Source organism: Bos mutus, chromosome 1 (genome assembly GCF_027580195.1).
Source record: "Bos mutus isolate GX-2022 chromosome 1, NWIPB_WYAK_1.1, whole genome shotgun sequence".
Taxonomy (NCBI): domain Eukaryota; kingdom Metazoa; phylum Chordata; class Mammalia; order Artiodactyla; family Bovidae; genus Bos; species Bos mutus.
Window position 1 is genome coordinate 56500605 of NC_091617.1, and position 19629 is coordinate 56520233.

Here is a 19629-nt window from a genome sequence, read left to right on the forward strand (position 1 = left end):
AGACCACCTTACCTGTCTCCTGAGAAATCTGTATGCAGGTCAAGAATCAACAGTTAGAACCGGACATGGAACAACAGATTGGTTCCAAATTGGGAGAGGAGTATGTTAAGGCTGTATATTGTCACCTGTTTATTTAACTTATATGCAAAGTACATCATGCAAAATGCCAGGCTGGATGAATCACAAGCTGGAATCAAGATTGCCCAGAGAAATATCAATAACCTCAGATATGTAGATGACACTACCCTTATGGCAGAAAGCAAAGAGGAACTAAAGAGCCCCTTGATGAAAGTGAAAGAGGAGAGTAAAAAAGTTGGCTTAAAACTCAACATTCAAAAAAATTAAGATCATGGCATCTGGTCCCATCACTTCATGGCAAATAGATGGGGAAATAATGGAAACAGTGACAGACCTTATTTTCTTGGGCTCCAAAATCACTGCAGATGGTGAATGCAGCCATGAAATTAAAAGTGCTTGCTCCTTGGAAGAAAAGCTATGACAAACCTAGACAGCATATTAAAAAGCAGAGACATTACTTTTCCAACAAAGGTCCGTCTAGTCAAAGCTATGGTTTTTCCAGTAGTCATGTATGGATGGACCATAAAGAAAGCTGAGTGCAGAGGAATTGATGCTTTTGAACTGTGATGTTGGAGAAAATTCTTGAGAGTCCCTTGGACTCCAAGGAGATCAAACTAGTCAATCCTAAAGGAAATCAGTACTGAATATTCATTGAAAGAATTGATGCTAAAGTTAAAGCTCTAATACTTTGGTCACCTGATGTGAAGAATTGACTCATAAGAAAAGACCCCGATCCTGGGCAAGATTGAAGGCAGGAGGAGAAGGAAACGACAGAGGATGACATGGTTGGATGCCCTCACCAACTCTATGGACATGAGTCTGAGCAAGTTCTGGGAATTGGTAATGGACAGGGAAGCCTGGCATGCTGCAGACCCTTTGAGGCAAAGGGTCAATTTTTCAGATGCTTCTGTGGGGTCACAAAGAGTTGGACACGACTGAGCAACTGAACTGAACTGATTGGGTTCAGGATGGGGAACACATGTATGCCTGTGGCGGATTCATTTTGATATTTGGCAAAACTAATACAATTATGTAAAGTTTAAAAATAAAATAAAATTAAAAAAAAAAAAACACAAGGAAAAAAAAAAGAAGGGAAAAAGAATAAGGAACTACTGGGTAGCACAGGGAACTGAATTCAATGTTCTGTAATAATTTGTAACAGAAAAGAATCTGAAAAAGAGTTTATAATTATATATACACGAATCACTTCGCTATACACCTGGAACTAATACAACATTGTAAATCAGCTATATTTCAACAAAAAAAAAATTTTTTTTTTCCTACTCAAGGTAATAAAACAATTTTCTGTTTAAAAAAGAGAAGGGGAATTATAGGTATCTATATTTATTTGTGTTTGCATAAAGAGGCCATTAAACAGATTAACAAGGAATCATAAATATTACTGTGCAAGCAGAGAATAATAAGGGTCAAGAATGGGTGTAAGACTTGTCTGTTAATGCCTTTTTATATAGTGTTTGACTTTGGAATCCAAAAAATGTATCATTTGTTTAAAAAACTGAATAAAAACAAAAAGTACTTTTGATAGAGTCATCATCTATCAAAAAAAATCTACTCAGTTTCAAGGCTCTTCCTTTAAATCCACTCCCTTTTCAAAACTCTGTGATACATACAATACTGTGATAACTGCAACTGGATAAGCTTGTCCCTTCACACATTCTTCAAGCGCTTGTTTTATACACTTGACTTATCAGGCACTTTTAACCCCTTGCTTGTCAGGGGTTGATCTTGACAGCGATAAGCTTGATGTTAGAGGCAGTGCAATGGGTGATGACACAAGTTAGGGGACAGAGTGATAATCAAAACCTGAACAAACAGAGAGGGACACCAAAGGCATTGTTTGGAAGTCTGATCACTCACCCAGCCTTGTCTCCTAGCACAGAATGGCAGGGTCTAGAGAAGGCAGCTGCTAGGCATTGTCACCACTGAAGAAGGGAGGAATTGGGACAAAGGGTCAATTTTTCAGATGCTTCTGTGGGGAAGCAGTATTTCTGCCTTGTTATGGATCCAGATGATTGTGAGGTTGTCCATAAAGGACAATTCTCAACAGGATCAAAGACAGAGTATTATAGGCTGAAATGGATTCTATCAGACTCAGGTATAAAAGTTACTCCAGAGACTCACCTAGAAATTCCCTACTCATATGAATAAGGAATCAGTACTGCCTCTCCTTGTTGCCACATTCCACTTCCACCAACTCTTCCTCCTTCCTTTTTTCCTTCCTTTAGAAGAAGCTATCAAAAAATTGTCTTTCCCCCCGCAAAAATGTCCTATGTTTTAGCTCTTAAAGTTTAGTGATCAATACCAGCGTCAAAAATATTTTTCACCTATATATTTTGCTAAGCATATAAATATACATATATGAAAGAAAGTGAAAGTGAAGTCGCTCAGTCCTGTCCGACTCTTTGCGACCCCATGGACTGTAGCCTATCAGGCTCCTCCGTCCATGGGATTTCCCAGGCAAGAGTGCTGGAGTGGATTGCCATTTCCTTCTCCGGGGATCTTCCGACCCAGGAATCAAACCCGGGTCTCCCACATTGCAGGCAGACGCTTTACCGTCTGAGCCACCAGGGAAGCATCTATACATATATACATGCCCGCTATGTTTTCCTCCCTCTTCTCTTTTCATTCTCTAATAAAATGCCTTTAGCCAGCAACTCCTTCCCACCTGACAAACTTCCTCTATAATCCATCCTCTTAGCATAGACACCAATATTCCTATTTCAAATTGATATTTTAAATATGTCTGACAATTAAGAATGCCTTTATGTGTTAGGTCACTCTATATTTTATCTTAAAAAATTTTTTTTCTTTATTTTTAATTTGTGTGTTTGTGTGTGTGTGTATGTTAGGTCATTCTAAACCCTCACATTTAATATACTCTGGACTGCCAAAACTGGATAGGCTTCTTCTGCATTGGAATTTGCTTAAGAATGAATAACTTTCATTAGGCTAATGACTGAAATCTTAACTCTTTCTGGTGTTTGTAGGTCCATCACGTATAATTCAAATACATTTAGCAAGATGGACCAGCTGGTGAGTACAGCCTACACTGTAGCTGGATGTGGGCCTTTGTTTTTAAGGCCCCGTAAAAGTCTGGAAGAGTAGAGAGTGCTTGATTTATTTTTAAGGAAAGTAAGGCCATCTGATAGATTTCCAACTGAAAATCGGTCAAGGCTGGAGATTGGTTTACTGAGACCATGGCGCATGCCAACTTCTATTTTCTCATGGCTGACTCCCAGTCTTGGCTGAATGCATTACAGCCTTTCCCATAAGGGTAACCTGGGACATGACACAAGGAGAGACAGGCCTTCCAGGAATTAGATGAGGAACAAAATCAAAGGCCCCCCAAATCATGTCCAAGCTGCCATTCAATGAGTGGCAAACACCCAAATCACAATACCTGACTTCCAATAAGGCAGAAAAGAAAATCTTCATCCTCTACAGTTCATATTCAATCCAGATGTCTAAAAGACAGCAGGATTCATGCTAACATGTTGCCAAGACAGCACCAGATGTTTGTAGCAGTTAGGACCATGCACAGGTCGAGGTGGAAGACATAATGATTTTTCCAAACTTCTCTGAAATAAGGATCGAGAATTCTTTGTGTGAGTTGATGGGTGACACATTTGCCACCAGGAACACCTGGTGGAGGAAGCCTTTCATCACCAGCCAGCAAGTCTCTGTAATGGATTGTATGCCTACTTCCTCTCAAGACATCTGGATTATAATCAAGCTCACTGGCTCCTGCTACCATTTGACAATACTGGAAGCCAAAGGTTGACTCCCAGTTAAGCACCAAATATGTGGCTTTGCAGTATTAGTCTCTAGGCCTTCAGTTTTGTCACCGACAGGATTAATGCAGCCTGACCCTGAGGAGCAGCTGTGAGGATTCCTTGTTAATGAGCAGAAAGCAATTACAAGTATTTTTCAATTATAGTGCTCTAGGCCCTCTGACAGCTCATTGACCACAGTAACAGCATTAAATCCTCATCATCACCTATGAAATGCATATAACCATGTTCTAAGCTGAGACTTAGGAAGTAACTTGCTCAAGATGATGATAAAGATGATAAAGCTCAGTCGTGTCCGAATCTTTGCGACCCCATGGACTGCAGCCTGCCAGGCTCCTCTGTCCAAGGGATTTTCGAGGCAAGAATACTGGAGTGGGTTACCATTAACTAGCTCAAGGTTACATGCAAATACATTGTGACTGTGGATTTGAACCTCTTTGACTCTAGAACCTCTTTTGTGTCTTTTGCCTGTATAGTTATTGGTTGTTGTTGGTAAGAACACTCTCTCTTTTTGTTCTCCTTGAAAAACATATGCATTGTAAGGGGAATCTTCCTGACCCAGGGGTAGAACCCGGGTCTCCTGCATTGCAGGCAGACTCTTTACCATCTGAGCCACCAGGGGCTCCTAAGACATTGGAAAGGATGCTATTTATTTTCCTTTTGAACTATCTCAGGGAAAAATGAGCTAATAAAAATAGAGAATGCACAGCTGAAACTTCATACCCAAATAAATTAGGGAGACCTGCTGGCCAACACTGTATCTATAGTAAATAATACTGTATTGCACACTTAAAAATTAGTTGAGGATAGATCTCACACTAAGTGTCTTTACAAAAGTAAAAAAATATATATGATTTAGAAAGCTAGACTATGTTAAAAATCAACTGACATTATCATGACTTAATTACAATGATACATGTTCATAGCACTAAGAGTATGTGACAGAAAAATCCATGAAGTAACATGTTATATTTAATGAAGTTAAATGTTAATTAATGGAGGGACTTCCCTGGTGATATAATGGTTAAGATCCTGTACTTCCACAGGAGAGGGCAAGGGTTTGATCCCTGGTAGGTGAAGTAAGATTCCCACATGCCGCGGTAAGGCCCCCCACTCCCTCACAAATTGCTAACTAATGGGAAAAAGTATGTTTTATGTGCTTTCAGACAAAATATATTTTATGAAAAATATGCAGGATATGCAAATGACACAAAAAGGATTTTCATTATAGTTGAAACAACAGTAAACAAAAGTAGAGAAATTATGTAAGAAAGAAAGATTTTTGTTTTAAAATAAAGCTCTAGAGATGTAATAGTTATAAAAGAAACTGGGTGGATCAGATCTGGGGCTTCTGACCATGAGGCATAACTACTCACAGTAAATTTGCCATGTTCCCACAAGAACCGCGGCGAGTTAGACCTTAGCTGCCCAACACTGAGTTGTATGCCTCACATCATCATTAATATGAAAAACTGTGAAACCTCTACATTCAGCCAAATTCTTCTGCTTTCCAAAAGGATGTGGGCGCCGTTCAGTCCGTATTTCCAGTGACTTTCCATTTAGTTTCACAGCTTCTCTCAGCCCCCGCTCACTCTCCCCAAGCCTGGCCAGAGTCAAGGACTCCGAAGGGTGTGTGGGACCCTATTTATGAGGGAGTTACCTACAGCATAGAGGCTGAAGGAGGATCAGATGGTGCTGCTCATAGGCAAGAAGACTCAGGATACAGAAGAAAGTGTCAGAATACCTCTCTGGCTATTCTATATCAGAATACCTCCTCCACCCTGCCCCACTGAATTACTTCTCTCCTTGTCCTCCATCTTACTGACTTTCAAACTGTAGACAGTTTGCATATTTTTCATTTTAGTGTCCAAAACTTAAGCCAGAACCATCCAGGACAGTTATATAAGTAGTTAGGCAGACGGACCTTTGTTACCACAAGAAAATAGCCCTCTGGAAACCCAAATTTTCCCTTTGATTCCCCACTGACCTCTCCCATAAGGCATGCCCCACCTTAGCTAAGAGAAAATCAGTAATATAATCATTAAGTTGTTTCAGAGAACCTAGCTGGAAGTGGTCGATTTTCATGGTGCTGTTGCTGACAGGGCCAAAGATGGTGATCACGGAGACTTTCCTGGTGGCCATCTTGCAGAAACTTTCCAGATACTCATCTCGCTGCTGCACATACATGCTGTTTTCAGCCTTGGGAGCAGTGATCAGCTGGAGGAGGGCAAAAGCAAGCAAAACAATTAACTCACAGTGATAGTTTCACACTGAGGGAAAAATCAAAGGGATGATCTAGACTACAGGGCTGGTGGTGACTGACAGGATGTGTGTGTTAGTCGCTCAGTCATGTACAACTCTTTGTGACCCTACAGACTGTAGCCCACCAAGCTCCCGTGGCCAGGGAATTCTCCAGGCGAGAATACTGGAGTAGGTTGCCATTCCTAAACTAGACTGACACCTAAACTGGATCATTTTGTTGGATAGTTAGCATAATTAAAGCCAAAAGAGACCATTTGGAAAGGCCTTTTTAAAAAAATGATTCCAGACAGTTTAGAGTTTCTACTCACTTCCACTATCATTTGCCTTCATTATCAGTCTCCATGTATCTTGGTTTTCTCATTTATGAACTCTGCACAGGAATACTTCTTTCACAAGGCTGTTTGTTGTAGGCATTATATGACACTTGGCATGCAATAATTGTCCAATAAATGCTATCTCTCTCCTTTATTTTGATCTTCATTGCCTTAATTGGCTGCTCAGACACTCGTGAATTCGGTGGCTACCACTATTATTTCACATCTTACAGGGCTGAGTTTCATAGCCAGGTCTTGGGCACTATGAAACACTCCACGGCTTAGAATTTTCATTAGGTAAAATTCAGAGAATTTTTAGAATGGCCCTTTGGCCCAGTTCTGTCTCAGAACATAATCACTGTCACACTGGGCCTGCAGCTCGTGGTGGATGTCTGTGATGCTAAAACCCTCCAAGAGGATGAATTTTTCTCTTTCTGTTCAGTCTTCTTTCCAATTCAAACCTGGCATTTTTCACCTAGCCCCTGTGTCTCTCTCACTCAATTTGACCCCTTCACTTCCCCTGAGGAAAAAGAAGACAGAGCAATAAAAAGAGATGCTTTAGTCACCAGCTATCTGGGAAAACACAGACTTCACTATTTTGGATAAAATGAGGATACTCTTATTTTTCAAGGTTCCTCTTGAACTCTCTCCCTAAGAATGCCTCACCGCTGTAATCTAGCCAGATATAAAAGCCTTTCTACTATGGTGATTATTTTGTTGCCTTTTCCTGAGTCTTCTCCAATTTTACTAGCTTCTTCCTGAGCAGAAACCAGGATTGTGTAGCACGTCTGACGAATGTGTGGGCATGTGCTGTTTGCCCTGAGGTGGAAGGACATGAAATTTTATTCTGATGATGACTAGATTTTTTTTTTTTTTAATCTCTTTAACCCTAAACAGCTTAATCGGCTGATGTCTGCAAAAAACACGGTTTAGTCACCCTATGCAGGCTTCTCATTAGCTCAGAGGCCAACCTCTAGACCAGGGATTGAATTGGACCACCAGAGAGTTCCCCCATCTATACACTTCCTTTCATTTGATCAATTTATCAAGCACTGTTCTACTTTGGAAAAAAGTGCTTAAAAAAAGTTAGTGCCGTCTAACCTTACAAAATATTCCTGAAGTTTGTGGCTATTAGCTTGGCATTTTGCAGAAGGGAAGTCTCACCATGTTGTTAAACTCTTTATCAAATACTTTATCAAGATAGTAATAAATCTGGTCCCAGCTCATTTTGCTGTTTATTTTGCTCTGTCCAAAATGTATTTACTGTGGCCTGCAGGCGTTCCCTTCGAAGAATTCTCTGTACTTGTCAAAAATACTATCCTTCATGGAAATCAAAATGAGTTCAATAGCTTTTGAGTAGAACATCAACAAAGATTTTTCCACGATGAAGCATTTGTTTATGTTTTCTCAGATTGTTATTTATTTTAAGAAGACATGATTTCATCTATTTTTGATTTTGTGTTTATGTACTTTTTCATATGGACAGGGTGGGTAGGAAATGCTTGGTTTAGAAATATAATTCCCCAAGAGGAAAAATAATAAAATTTTCCCTTAATTTATTCATTGATTCACACTTAGCCTTAAAAAAGATTTAAGGAGGCTAGAGAAAGATACAGTGATGGTATTTTTGCTTTGTTAGTTTTTTAATTAGCTACATGGCATTTGAAAATATTTCTTTAGTTTTGATGGTAGTCCACATCCAGGTGTTTTGTTTTCAGTTGGTATATTTTAGTCTTTTATTTTTGGCTTTTCTTTGCTCATAGATACACTATTTTGAAATACATAAAATGACTATTTAAGTGAGAACACAAAATAGTAAAAAAAAAAAAAAGAAAGTAACATGTCCTGGTAATGATTTTGGACTCCCTGACCTAAAGGAAGGATGAAAGAAAGTAAAAATGTTAGTTGCTCAGTTCTGCCAGACTCTTTGAGACCCCATGGCTGTAGTCCGCCAGGCTCCTCTTTTCACGGAATTGTCCAGACAAGAATACTGGAGTGGGCGGCCATGCCCTTCTCCAGGGGATCTTACCAACCCAGGGGTTGAACCCAGTCTCCTGCACTGCAGGCAGATTCTTCACTGTCTGAGCCACCAGGGAAGCCCCCAAGGAAGGATAGGCTCATATTTAGAATATATGCTAGATGATTGATAACTACCTGGCTCTGAAACTTCAGATCCATGCATAGACTCCATTCCGTTCATGGACCCTTACAGTCCACAGATAGAGCATGTTATAACAGGATTTTAAGAGTTCTCAAAGCCCCTTCTGGTCTCTTTCTTCCCCTTGTGCATAACAGAATTTCAGAGAATATACAATCATACCGAACCTTATCCTGCCAGGCAGCTTCTCCCATGTATCTCTGAACATAGTAGCCTTAGGCTGGGGATACCCAGTGGGAACTGCACTTAAATAAGTAGAGGGCTCTGAAGTTTACTTTCACCTCAAGCCCTTTGCCCAGGGAAGCCTTAACCCACCTGGGAGGTGACATTCATTTAGCATGACTCACTTCCTAGATTCTAGCCCTCCACAACCTGGCCTCAGGCTCTCTCTTGCTAAACTTTCCTCCTATTCCTCCCTTATGTGACCTCTTCACCCTGTAGCTCGACTGGGCTAAATTATGAAATGAGAGGAACCTGAAGGGCACAGAGAAAGGGTGACTGTAGTCAAAATCCAAAGACCTGCATTTTTGTCCTAGTTCAACCCCTGGCTACTCTGTAGCCTCAACAAAGCCTTTTAACCTTCTAAACCTTGGTTTTCTCACCTTTGGAACAACCTCCCTATGAACTCATAAAATAGTGAGAATCAAGCGTACATATTAGTATATATATTATATAAATATATACAGGCAGTGTACACCAAAGCATCATGGATGTGTGCTGCCTCTGAATAATTCACTCACATTCCTTCCTTTACCTTCATCCATGTCGCCCTTCTCACCCAGAATCGCCTCCCCTCCCTTCCACCTTATCAGAATCTGAGTCATTCTTCAAATGCAGCATCCTCCTTAAAGTCTCATCTATTCCACAACGATCACTTTCTCCTTTTAATTACCTTTCTTATTATCTGCATGGCTTACTTGGAATTTATGTATTTCCTTGATTTACCATTTTGTTTTACGCTTATGTCACATCTCCATAACTACAGTACCAATTCATCAAGGCACTGAAGCCCCAGCCCCACTACTGCCCAGTAGGTAGTAGAAGCATAGTGCTCCTCAGGTTACATCCATCACTCCTGCTAGAGGTGTGGTTCCCTGCTAGATGCAGCCCACACACCATTGGTAAAGACACTCTCCTTTACATTCAATCTGCTCCTTGAGTTTGCAGCATACAAAGTGCTGCAAAGTGAAGGAGGCTGATCATCCGAACATATTTCAGTGACTCTTTCCCTGTGTATTGACATCTATGTCCCATTCATTTTCTAGCGTGGCAGTACTTCAAACAGTGTTTAAAATGGTAACCATTTCCAGTCTCCTCTTTTTAAAAAGAGCATTTTAGAAGACTGAAGAGACTGAGCACAGAACTTCCCAGTAAACATTATTGTCTGGCACTTGGCCTCTTTCTAGTCTGGTGGTGATAAATCAGGGCATGTATCATGAAGCTAGAATTGTGTTGTTCTTTTTTATGTTTCTGTTCCAACTTTCCAACTGGCATGTTGGCACAAGGAGCCTCAGACTATAAGGAAGCTAGTTTGCATAAGTAAAGGGTGCAAATGGGAGTGGGAAGATGCTGGAGGGAGGATATTTTAAGTCAGCTTACTCCAAGTATTGTGTTAAGCTCAAAACATTAGACTTTTACAGGATTCTGAGAAAAGGCATTCCAGCTGGTAGTCTGCCTCAGTAAATAGGAGGTTTATATTCTTTTCTAAAATTAAACCAAGTAAGTAGATTATTGTCCCAATATCCAAATTTCTGTAGTAAGGTTAAAAGTACTAACATACTTGAATTACGGGAGATCCAATCTCCAAAGAATACTTGAACTTGGATCTGTGTATTTCAGCGTGATGAGGCGTCTTGTTCATTGACAAACAGGTCAATGGGCGCAGAGCACAGCATGATGACTTTTCAGCTATACCCCACGTATTCCAATGTTTCCATGATAAAAGACTCATCCATATTCTCAATTTTGTCATCCCCAGACCAGCATCAATCAGTCTGAGGGATTAGATTAACTGGGATTCAATCTGTTGTTCTCCACTTGACTAGGTGGAAAGCCAATGAGTTGAGGTACAAAGAACTAGCTGGGTATTAAAGGCAGAAACTCTACATTGTTGCCCAGCACAAAATGTTGACAATTGGTATATCTTACTGTTTTTCTGAGTAATTCAAGATTGAAAAGGAATTTTAAAACATTTGTATTACTAACAGGTTCATTTCTCAGTTTCTGGTTCCCTTTATGGCACAAGCCCACAGTAAGCTCACATCCCTGGGAAGGCAGAACGGGGAAGTGATTGACCCTGAGTTTAAAATCAAACATATCTCAGTTTTAATTCTGGCTTTGTCATGTATTGGCTATACACCTTGGGAAATTTCTCAGTCTGTCTAAGCTTCTGTAAATGGAGTTAATTAGTTCTTCCTCATGGGATTGTTGTGAAAATTAATCCACAGTCTCCGAAAAGCACCTTGCAGGATGTGCCCCTGTTGGTTGACAGGCTGAGAGACAGAAGGTTTGGAGGTGTGACCTCTGACCTAGCTCTACCTGTAGCTCCTCTGAAGACCACTAGGATGCTATTCATCCAACTATAACCTGTACCATCACTGCCAGTGTTTCTCTAAGTAGTTAAGTATTAAAGAAGGATATAAATAAATGCAAAGGACTAGGTTATTGTCACTGAGCACCAGGTTACTGAAAATCTGGAAAGATAAGCTAAAAGGCCTGCACAATTTCTTGGAATGCAAATCTCACTTCAGTTTGAGCAAACTGGGTTAGGTTGAGGCCAGTTGAGGAGGGGGGGCTATGTTGTCATCTGTACTTTAATAGCTTGGAGGCTGCTATGCTTTAATGAATATTAATTAAATCACTGAAACTTCCTGAATAACATCAGCCATGTTTGACAGGAAAAATGAATGGAAAAGAGATAAGCGGCACCAGCAAAATCTTTCTCCCAGAGACACTGGTCTCCTCTCTGTCTGGTTAAAGATTCCTCTCCATCTTTTGACTTTCCGTTGCATTTATTTTATAATGTCTTTTCTAATCCATTTTTATTTTCGACATTATTAGCTCTTCAGAGAACACAGTTCTGATACGATCGTCAGCCAGGCACACATGGGACTGAAACGCAAAGCTAAAATGCCTCCTGTTGGTATGTTCTTTCTAATAACAATCCTGGATCTTGGTCCAACCCCAAAGAGCAACACTGCCATGAGCAAGCCCAGCTGGTTTCTGTTTTGCCTCACATGACATCAGCAGAAGCTGTTGTCTGAGTTTTCATTCGCTAGAAATTTATGATCAGGGATACTGTTAAAAGCAGAAAAGACCCAGCCGGGCTTTCAAATCCCTGACTAAGGGAGTGGAAAGAAATGAAAGGCATGACTAATATCAGGGATATAGTATGAAAACCCCTTTCTTCTGACTCATGAGCTAGAGGCAGTGGAAGTATTTGCCAGATGGGTGCACAATTACAATCCGGACATTTTACCCATGATTATTTCCCCCCTGGTTAAAACCTGACCATGCCAGACAAAGTTCCAGGTACTCAGAAAGAGACCAACAGAAAATGCTACTGATGATTTCTCATACCCCAAAGAGAGCAGTCTGCCTCCAACAGTTCTGTACCAGGTAGAATTCTACTCTAAAATCAGTGATTCTTCTGCTTTTGGCTGGAACATTCCCATTCAAACCTGTGTACTCTGGCAATAACCAAATAGTTGTTAAACTACTCTAATAGTCAGCCTATCCTCTGCTAACCTAAGTTTATATAGTTACTTTAAGGTTCTGGTTAGAAACGAGTACCAACACACAAAATATATATAACAAGACATACATACACACATGAATCTGTAGAATCAATCAAAATTTAGGTTTTGTTCTATTACAAAGATATACTAGACGGAACAGCTAAGAGAATTTGGGGACAAGCCCCATCCATGATAACTATCACAAGGGATTCTCCTCTGAATAACATTTCAAAGTGAGCACATTGAACTTTTTGAAACCCCTAAAAGATAAATGGGCACCAGAGTCACTTTGCTCAGATCATTAATCCAAATTTAGTTAGAAAAATGAAAAGACTCTCTAAGAGATGCCTTGAGAGATGAGCATCTATCTCTTTTGGCTGTGGGAATGCAGGGCATGGAGTCACCTTGTGTCTGCAGCAGGATAGATGTTGTCCTCACTGGCATGAGGCAGTTCCCTCCCAGCCAGCTAGCTGAGAGAACTATTCCTGACTCAGGTTACCCAGCATTAACTTACAGATCTATTTCTCTGAATTAACTACATCATGCCCTTTTCCTCCTAGTCAGCCTAGATTAAAATGCAGCATTAAGAAGCTAGGGGCAAAATCTTAGAAGGGCACTAAAATAAGGGCAAGGAGACACTGAGAAAAGATGAATCATTCCCATCGATGGTAAAAATTTCCCATACATTTAAGATGATGCTTATTCTTGCCCAAAGCCCTCTGGGGTCTGACTAGATTCTGGTGTCATTCTTTGGATGGTGGCAAGGAACGGCCAAAAGAGTTACTGAGATGGACCTGGGACTTGCTCAGTACCCAGGGCACTCAGAATCACAGGCAAAGTAGAAATAGGACCTCATGTCTCTTTTTTCACACACACACACACACACACACACACACGCACACATTCTAGAGGCCCAGGAGAAACTGACATGACATCTTGACTCCAAATTCAGATATGCCTCTAAGGGATCAGAAAATGGAGCAATTAACCCAGCTTCCATACTTCATTCGTTTTGCTTCTTACTGGTAGTCGGGCAGTTGTAGGGGAGGCAGGCTTTAGGAGAAAAATGTTAGCTAGCTGGTTTTAAAAATATATTTGTGGGGCCAGACAAACAAGGACCCTTCCCCACTACCAGTCATACCCACTCCCCAACCAGGCTGCCACACTTTCCCCTTTGAGTCTCCCAATTGTTGATATAGATCTAACTGTTGATATAGACCTGCTATTTTCCCATACACATGCTTCTAGTTTTTAAGCTCATGCAGAAAGAAATCCTTTTCCTAAATTGTGACTGCCATCAATGCATTCCATTTTATTAATTCTTTTATTCTTCTTTGAACTTGGCAGAAGGGAGGTGTATCTAGAACTGTCCTGTGGAAGAGAGTCGTAAGAGGGGGATGGGTCTGGTGGGTTTGGAAGAAGTTGAGCACAGAAGAAGCTGAGTGCTTCCCTGGGCTGATGGCTAAGATCCCCCAGTCACCGACTGCTTAGGGCCATGGGTCTGTGTGGATAGAGAATAGAATATCTAAGTCATAGAATATCTAAGTCAAAAGGAGCTACTGGCCTGGCTGTCCTTCTTTGACAAACCTCCTGATCTTCCTGACAGATTACCTGTTTAGCCATAGCCTGCTATCCAATAATGTGATTTTAGAAAAATAACACTCCAAGTCCTAACACTGCCACAGCCTACAGAACAATACCAAGGAGAAGATTACTTACAAGCAGCCTTCGTTTGCCTTCAAAGGGCCCCAGTAGGTCGGTCACCAGCTTCCTGGGATTCTGAGTGAAGGGTTTTGTGGGTTTCAGGTGGCCATCCTGCTCTGTCCTCCCCACTTTTTTCTTCTTGTTCTTCTCTTTCTCCTGCCTACTCTTTTTCTCAGCCTTGTCCTTCTTCACTTGCTTTTCACTCTTGAGTAACTTGTCTGCTTTCTCACTCTTCACCTTTTTTTTCTTCTCCTTTTCGGGTTTCTCAAGTTTTTCGTGCTTTTTAGACTCCTTCGCTTTTTTGGGGGGCATATTTCCCCGCTGCAACTCTTCCTCCAGCTGAGAGGTGGTCGGCCGGCTGAGGTCATACTTATCCTCATACTCATTGCTAAGAATTTTGTCCTGGGCTTTCTTTTTGGGAGGTTTCCCCTTTGCTGGCTTGTGAGAACTTGGCACCACGTTGGGGTCCCGGGGGCCATGCTCCCGCCTGTCTGTGCGGTTGTCCCGGAAACGGCCCGCGCCGGCCCTGGTGCTGGGCTCGGAGATGGCGATGGAAGGGGCAGCTGTGAAGACCTCGAAGCTGGTGGCCTTGCTGGGCCTCCTAGTGGTCAGCGGCCTCTCCCTGGGCTGCTCCTTCCTGGGCGGAGGGTAGAGATTCTCGGAGGCCACCGGCCCCTTGGCAGTGGTCACCTCGGCTGTTGCGGGGGGCCTGTGGGGGGCTGAAGAAAGGTGCACTCGGGGGGTCCAAGGCCTCTGGGTGGTCGGAAAGGCCGTGGTGGTTGTGGGTCTTGCAGCTGCCGTCACCACCCGAGACGTGGCCCGCGTCACTGTTGTGACCGGAGCTGGAGGCAGCGTGGTGGCCCGTGGGGTTGGAGGAGGTGGGGGAGGGGCCCCCACAGTGGTGGCCGGTTTTCTCATCACCTTCACCCGACTCTCTCTGGTGGGTGGCACTTGGGCTCTCCTCTGCTCCTCTTTCCTCTTCTCACTGCCCAGGCCTGGCCTTCCTGCCTCTCCACCATTGTTCCCCTCCTCTACCACCTGGCCCTCGACTCCAGAGGCCTTACATTTTTGCACAAAACCCTTCTGCCTGATCTTCTCTATCCTGCGGATGGGGCCCTGGTCGATGATCTCATACATGGCCTCCAACCTGACCGGGTAAGGGTAGCGTTCCTCCACCTGCAGGGTCTTCTTCAACAGCACCATGCCGAACTTGCCCTTCTCCAGCTTCAAGAAGCTCATCAGCTTTGGAATGAGGCTGGGGTCCAAGGGCTGCTCCAGGACACGGCCCTCACTGGTGATCCTTCGCACCTTGCCTCCTTCCTCGCCTGCCTGGTGGAACAGCACGATCTGCTGGATGTGCCTCTCAGCCAGCTCACAATACACGTCGTCCTTCAGCAGGCTCATCATGAGCCGGTAGTAGCCTTCCGAGGCGTGTGGGGCCGAGATGACCCATACCCTGTTTTTCCCTGCAAAGCTGGCAAGGATGTTGGGAGAGCTGGACCCAGACGGGAAGCGCAACATTTTTGACCGAGCTGAGGACCCCTCATCTCGGACCATCTCACGAGGAGAGCTCCGAGCTCCTGGGCTCTGCTGAGTTCTTACTGGGGCCCCATGGATGCCCAGCGAGGCTGGCGGTGCGGTGGCATGAGCTACTCTCAATACCGGTATGCTCCTCCTTCTTTGGAGAGGCTGAAGGTTTGGTTTTTCCAGAGTGGTTCTCTCAATTCCCTGAGACCTCCCCGTGTGCCTCAGTAACCGAGCTGGCCTTCTGTTGACGGCGGAAACCAGAGGCACTTTCTGCCCTCCGCGGCTCCCTCTATTCATGGTCTGCCCGTGGGGTTCTGATCCACACACCAGCCACAATGCCAGCAGCATAGTAAAACTGGGTCCCATTCTCCATGTCATTGTGCAGTCCTCTTTGGGGAGACAGCAGGGTCAAAACACAGAAAGGGGAGGGCAGAGAGAGAGAAAAAAAAAGAATCATTTAATTGCAAACAGAGCTGGGCATTATCTCTTTATCTATCTTTGCCAAGGAGAGGGGGAAGGGGTAGTTGGAGAAGAAGAAGGGAGGTCAGAGAATGGAAAATCGGATGAGATCCTGTTGCTTTTAAGTCCCTGTAATTTGTCAGTGCTTAGCAGAGACAGTTTACATTAAGCAGGAAACTCAAATCAGTTCCCCATTCAGCATGCTTGCACTGTTTCAACTGTCTGATGCTCCAGAGAAAATGCACACTGAGCATATTAATTATGACAACATTCCTATTTCATTTCTTCAAATAAATGACAAAGAAACAAACACAGTAAAGACAGGCAGGATCACACACTTACATAGTGGCTCATGGAGATGGAATGCAGAGGTTTTAAACAGCAATCTGAAGTGTGCTCCCAGGACAGTTCCTAGATGAAATACTTTTCCTCCCAATTCTCTTTCTCCTTTGCAAGGCTGGCCGATACAAAGGGGTGTGCTGCAGCCCCAGCTCCTAGAGCCGCACACAGACCACCGCCTGTCCGGTCCTGAGGGCTGAACTTTCTTCTTTTCTTTCTGGCTGTGCTTTTTTACCTTCTTGACAAGTAGAATGAGGTGAAAGGAGCTGTCCTTTTAAGTCTTTGCATCTCCATTTGTCTGCAGCTTCTGCTCGGGCTGTGTGTCTGCGAATGCCAATCCCCCCCGGCCGGCCGACAGCGCTGGACGCCCCTTAAAGTGGAGTCCCAGCTATTTCTAAATCTCGCTCTTTCTCCTTTTCGAGTTCCAGGATCCTTCTTATCACCCTTTCCCCCACAGTCTGGCTTAGTCTCTTTGTTTCCGAGCGTAGAAGCACTGGGATTAATATGTTTTCCAGGCCGAGGGAAAACACAGGAATGTGATGTTGAAAAGGACTTTTTTCTTTTCCTTACGCTTCTCTCCTCCCTTTATTTCTTCCCACCTTTTCTCTCCTCTCTTCCTTCTCCTTTTTCTTCTTCCTCTTGCCTGGATTCAGTCCCAGAAATGCCAGGACAACCTCAGTTTTGATCCAAACCAAACTCAAACAACAGCAGCCACTGGAAATCAAGGAAACTTCACTAAGAATTTAACAGATCAGCAAAACACCGCCTCCTTCCCATTTCAGCATGGTGAGCGGTGAGCCTGGACTGGGAGGGAGAGAAGGGGCTGTTCTTTGGGTGGGGGTGTTGAAACACTGAACATCATCATAAATCACTTTGGAACAGGATGGCTGAGAACTTAACCCCTTCCCTACTGAGTCATCAGGACACTGTCCCTTCCTGTCTGTACACACACTGTGCTTGGGAAAGGGAAAATTCTCAGATTTCTACATCTGACTGCTTGGTTTTCCAGAGACAGATAGTCATTGGGGTCAGAGTGCTTGGCTGTACATATACAGACAGTAGATATATATTTATAGGTTTATGAATATATTTTTATCTCTTTATCCCTGCTTCATGTGTTTCATTTGAGGTTGGAAATGCCGATGGAAAACATGGCTGGGTTGTTTTTATTTTATGCTAATTGGGGATCATATTACTGTATTCTTATTCCTAGTTTCTCCTTGGCATGAAAGGAAGCTGGTAAAAGGTTAGAAATGCAAGCAATGGCTGCTGTTCCCCTGAGATTGTGGTCAGCCATTACACAGGGAAAGGCCACTACGACCTCCAATTCTGAGCTCTGGCTGTGGTAGGCTAAGAGCTTCCTCAGAGGGCACGAGTGTATGTACGTGTGTGTGTGTGTGTGTGTGTATGTTGCAATATCTTGCACTCCAGAGGCTTCCAGTATCCAGAGGGCTTTAAACAATCCTTAGAAACAGCTATATTGGAGATACTGAAGCAGCTCTGTGGATCCACCTCACAGATCTGCCATGAGGAATCAGCTTTTAGCAGGGAAGGAAGGTGCCTCGGGTTATACAGATATTTCTTCCAGCCTCTCCAAGTGCATTCAGTCAGTATTAACTGCCCCAGACAGTGGCGAATCAGTGTTTTCAGGAGGCCTCTTGTAAGCTAGATCATGTTAATGTCTACCCTCTCTAGATAAAACCTGGTCCCTGGGTGTTCCTTTTCATCAGCACCATCTCTGACTGGTCATTTACTTTTCCTTCACATGAGCTCCCGGCACTGAATTGAAGATCTGTGGAGGGTTGAGTGTCAGGTTGTCAGTCCACAGCATGAAGACCTGGGGGGTGCCAAGGAGGAAGGGCCTTCTGTGGAGTCTTTCTGTTCTGGCCTTCTGTAAGTCCAGAACAAACATGGGCTTCAGGCAGAGACCTTCTGTCCCCTGAAGACAGAGATTTCCTTTCATGGGATTCACCTGTTAAGTTGATCAAATGCCTAGTGGTGAATTGCACAGTCCTAGATGTGACTTCCTTTCTCACATCATAATGTGTTCTACACAATCTCTTGCTGAGCCTCCTGTCTTCCTTCCTTTCTCTTCCTTTTGTCTTCTCTCTGCTAATAATAACTACCATTTATTGAGCATTTTCACATGAGGCTCTGGGCTTGGCACTTTCATATATGCTTTTATTTAACCCTCACAGCATCCCCAAGAGACAGGTGGGCTCATCTCCCATTTGCAGATGGGCAACCTGAGACTGAATGAATTTAGGCAATTGCTCACTGTCACACAAATGCTAAGAAGTGGCCCTGAAATTTGAACCCAGATGTAGAACTGTCTACAAAGCATTGGGTTATCCTGCCTCTTCCCCCTTTCATTTTCTTCTCACACCTTCTCTTTCTTCTTTTCCTTCAATTTGTTTTTGTTTCCTATATTCATAGAAAAGTCTCATTAATTTGTTCAACCAGAGAGCTTATAGTTTTAGAGTCCTACTTTCTAAAATAATTGTGTAGCAGTACTTTTTGCCTTTCTTAATAGGTCCTTAACATTCAGTTCAGTTCAGTCACTCAGTCGTATCCGACTCTTTGTGACCCCATGAACTGCAGCAAGCCAGGCCCCCTGTCCATCACCAACTCCCGGAGTCTACCCAAACCCATGTCCATTGAGTCGATGATGCCATCCAACCATCTCATCCTCTGTTGTCCCCTTCTCCTCCTGCCCTCAATCCCTCCTAGCATCAGGGTCTTTTCAAATGAGTCAGCTCTTTGCATCAGGTGGCCAGAGTATTGGAGTTTCAGCTTTAACATCAGTCCTTCCAGTGAACACCCAGGACTGATCTCCTTTAGGATGGACTGGTTGGATCTCCTTGCAGTCCAAGGGACTCTCAAGAGTCTTCTCTAACACCACAGTTCAAAAACATCAATTCTTCAGCCCTCAGCTTTCTTTATAGTCCAACTCTCACATCCACACATGACCACTAGAAAAACCATAGCCTTGACTAGACAGACCTTTGTTGGCAAAGTAATGTCTCTGCTTTTTAATATGCTGTCTGCTGCTGCTGCTGTCACTTCAGTCGTGTCCTACTCTGTGCGACCCCATAGATGGCAGTCCACTAGGCTCCGCCGTCCCTGGGATTCTCCAGGCAAGATCACTGGAGTGAGTTGCCATTTCCTTCTCCAATGCATGAAAGTGAAACGTGAAAGTGAAGTCGTTCAGTCGTGTCCGACTCTTAGCGACCCCATGG

The 19629-nt window shown here is 43.2% G+C and overlaps 1 protein-coding gene across 1 annotated transcript in view; it reads right to left on the reverse strand.

Moving 5' to 3' along the window:
* Positions 1–17194, reverse strand: part of CCDC80 (coiled-coil domain containing 80) — a 35747-nt gene extending 18553 nt beyond the window's left edge. The window contains exons 1-3 of the mRNA XM_070369189.1: positions 16394–17194; positions 14081–15981; positions 5951–6107 (exon numbers count right to left, since the gene is read on the reverse strand). Coding sequence (XP_070225290.1) covers positions 5951–6107; positions 14081–15970 — 2047 coding nt within the window. The 5' untranslated portion in view covers positions 15971–15981; positions 16394–17194. The remainder of the gene's footprint in view (positions 1–5950; positions 6108–14080; positions 15982–16393) is intronic.
* Between the last annotated feature and the right edge of the window lie 2435 nt (positions 17195–19629).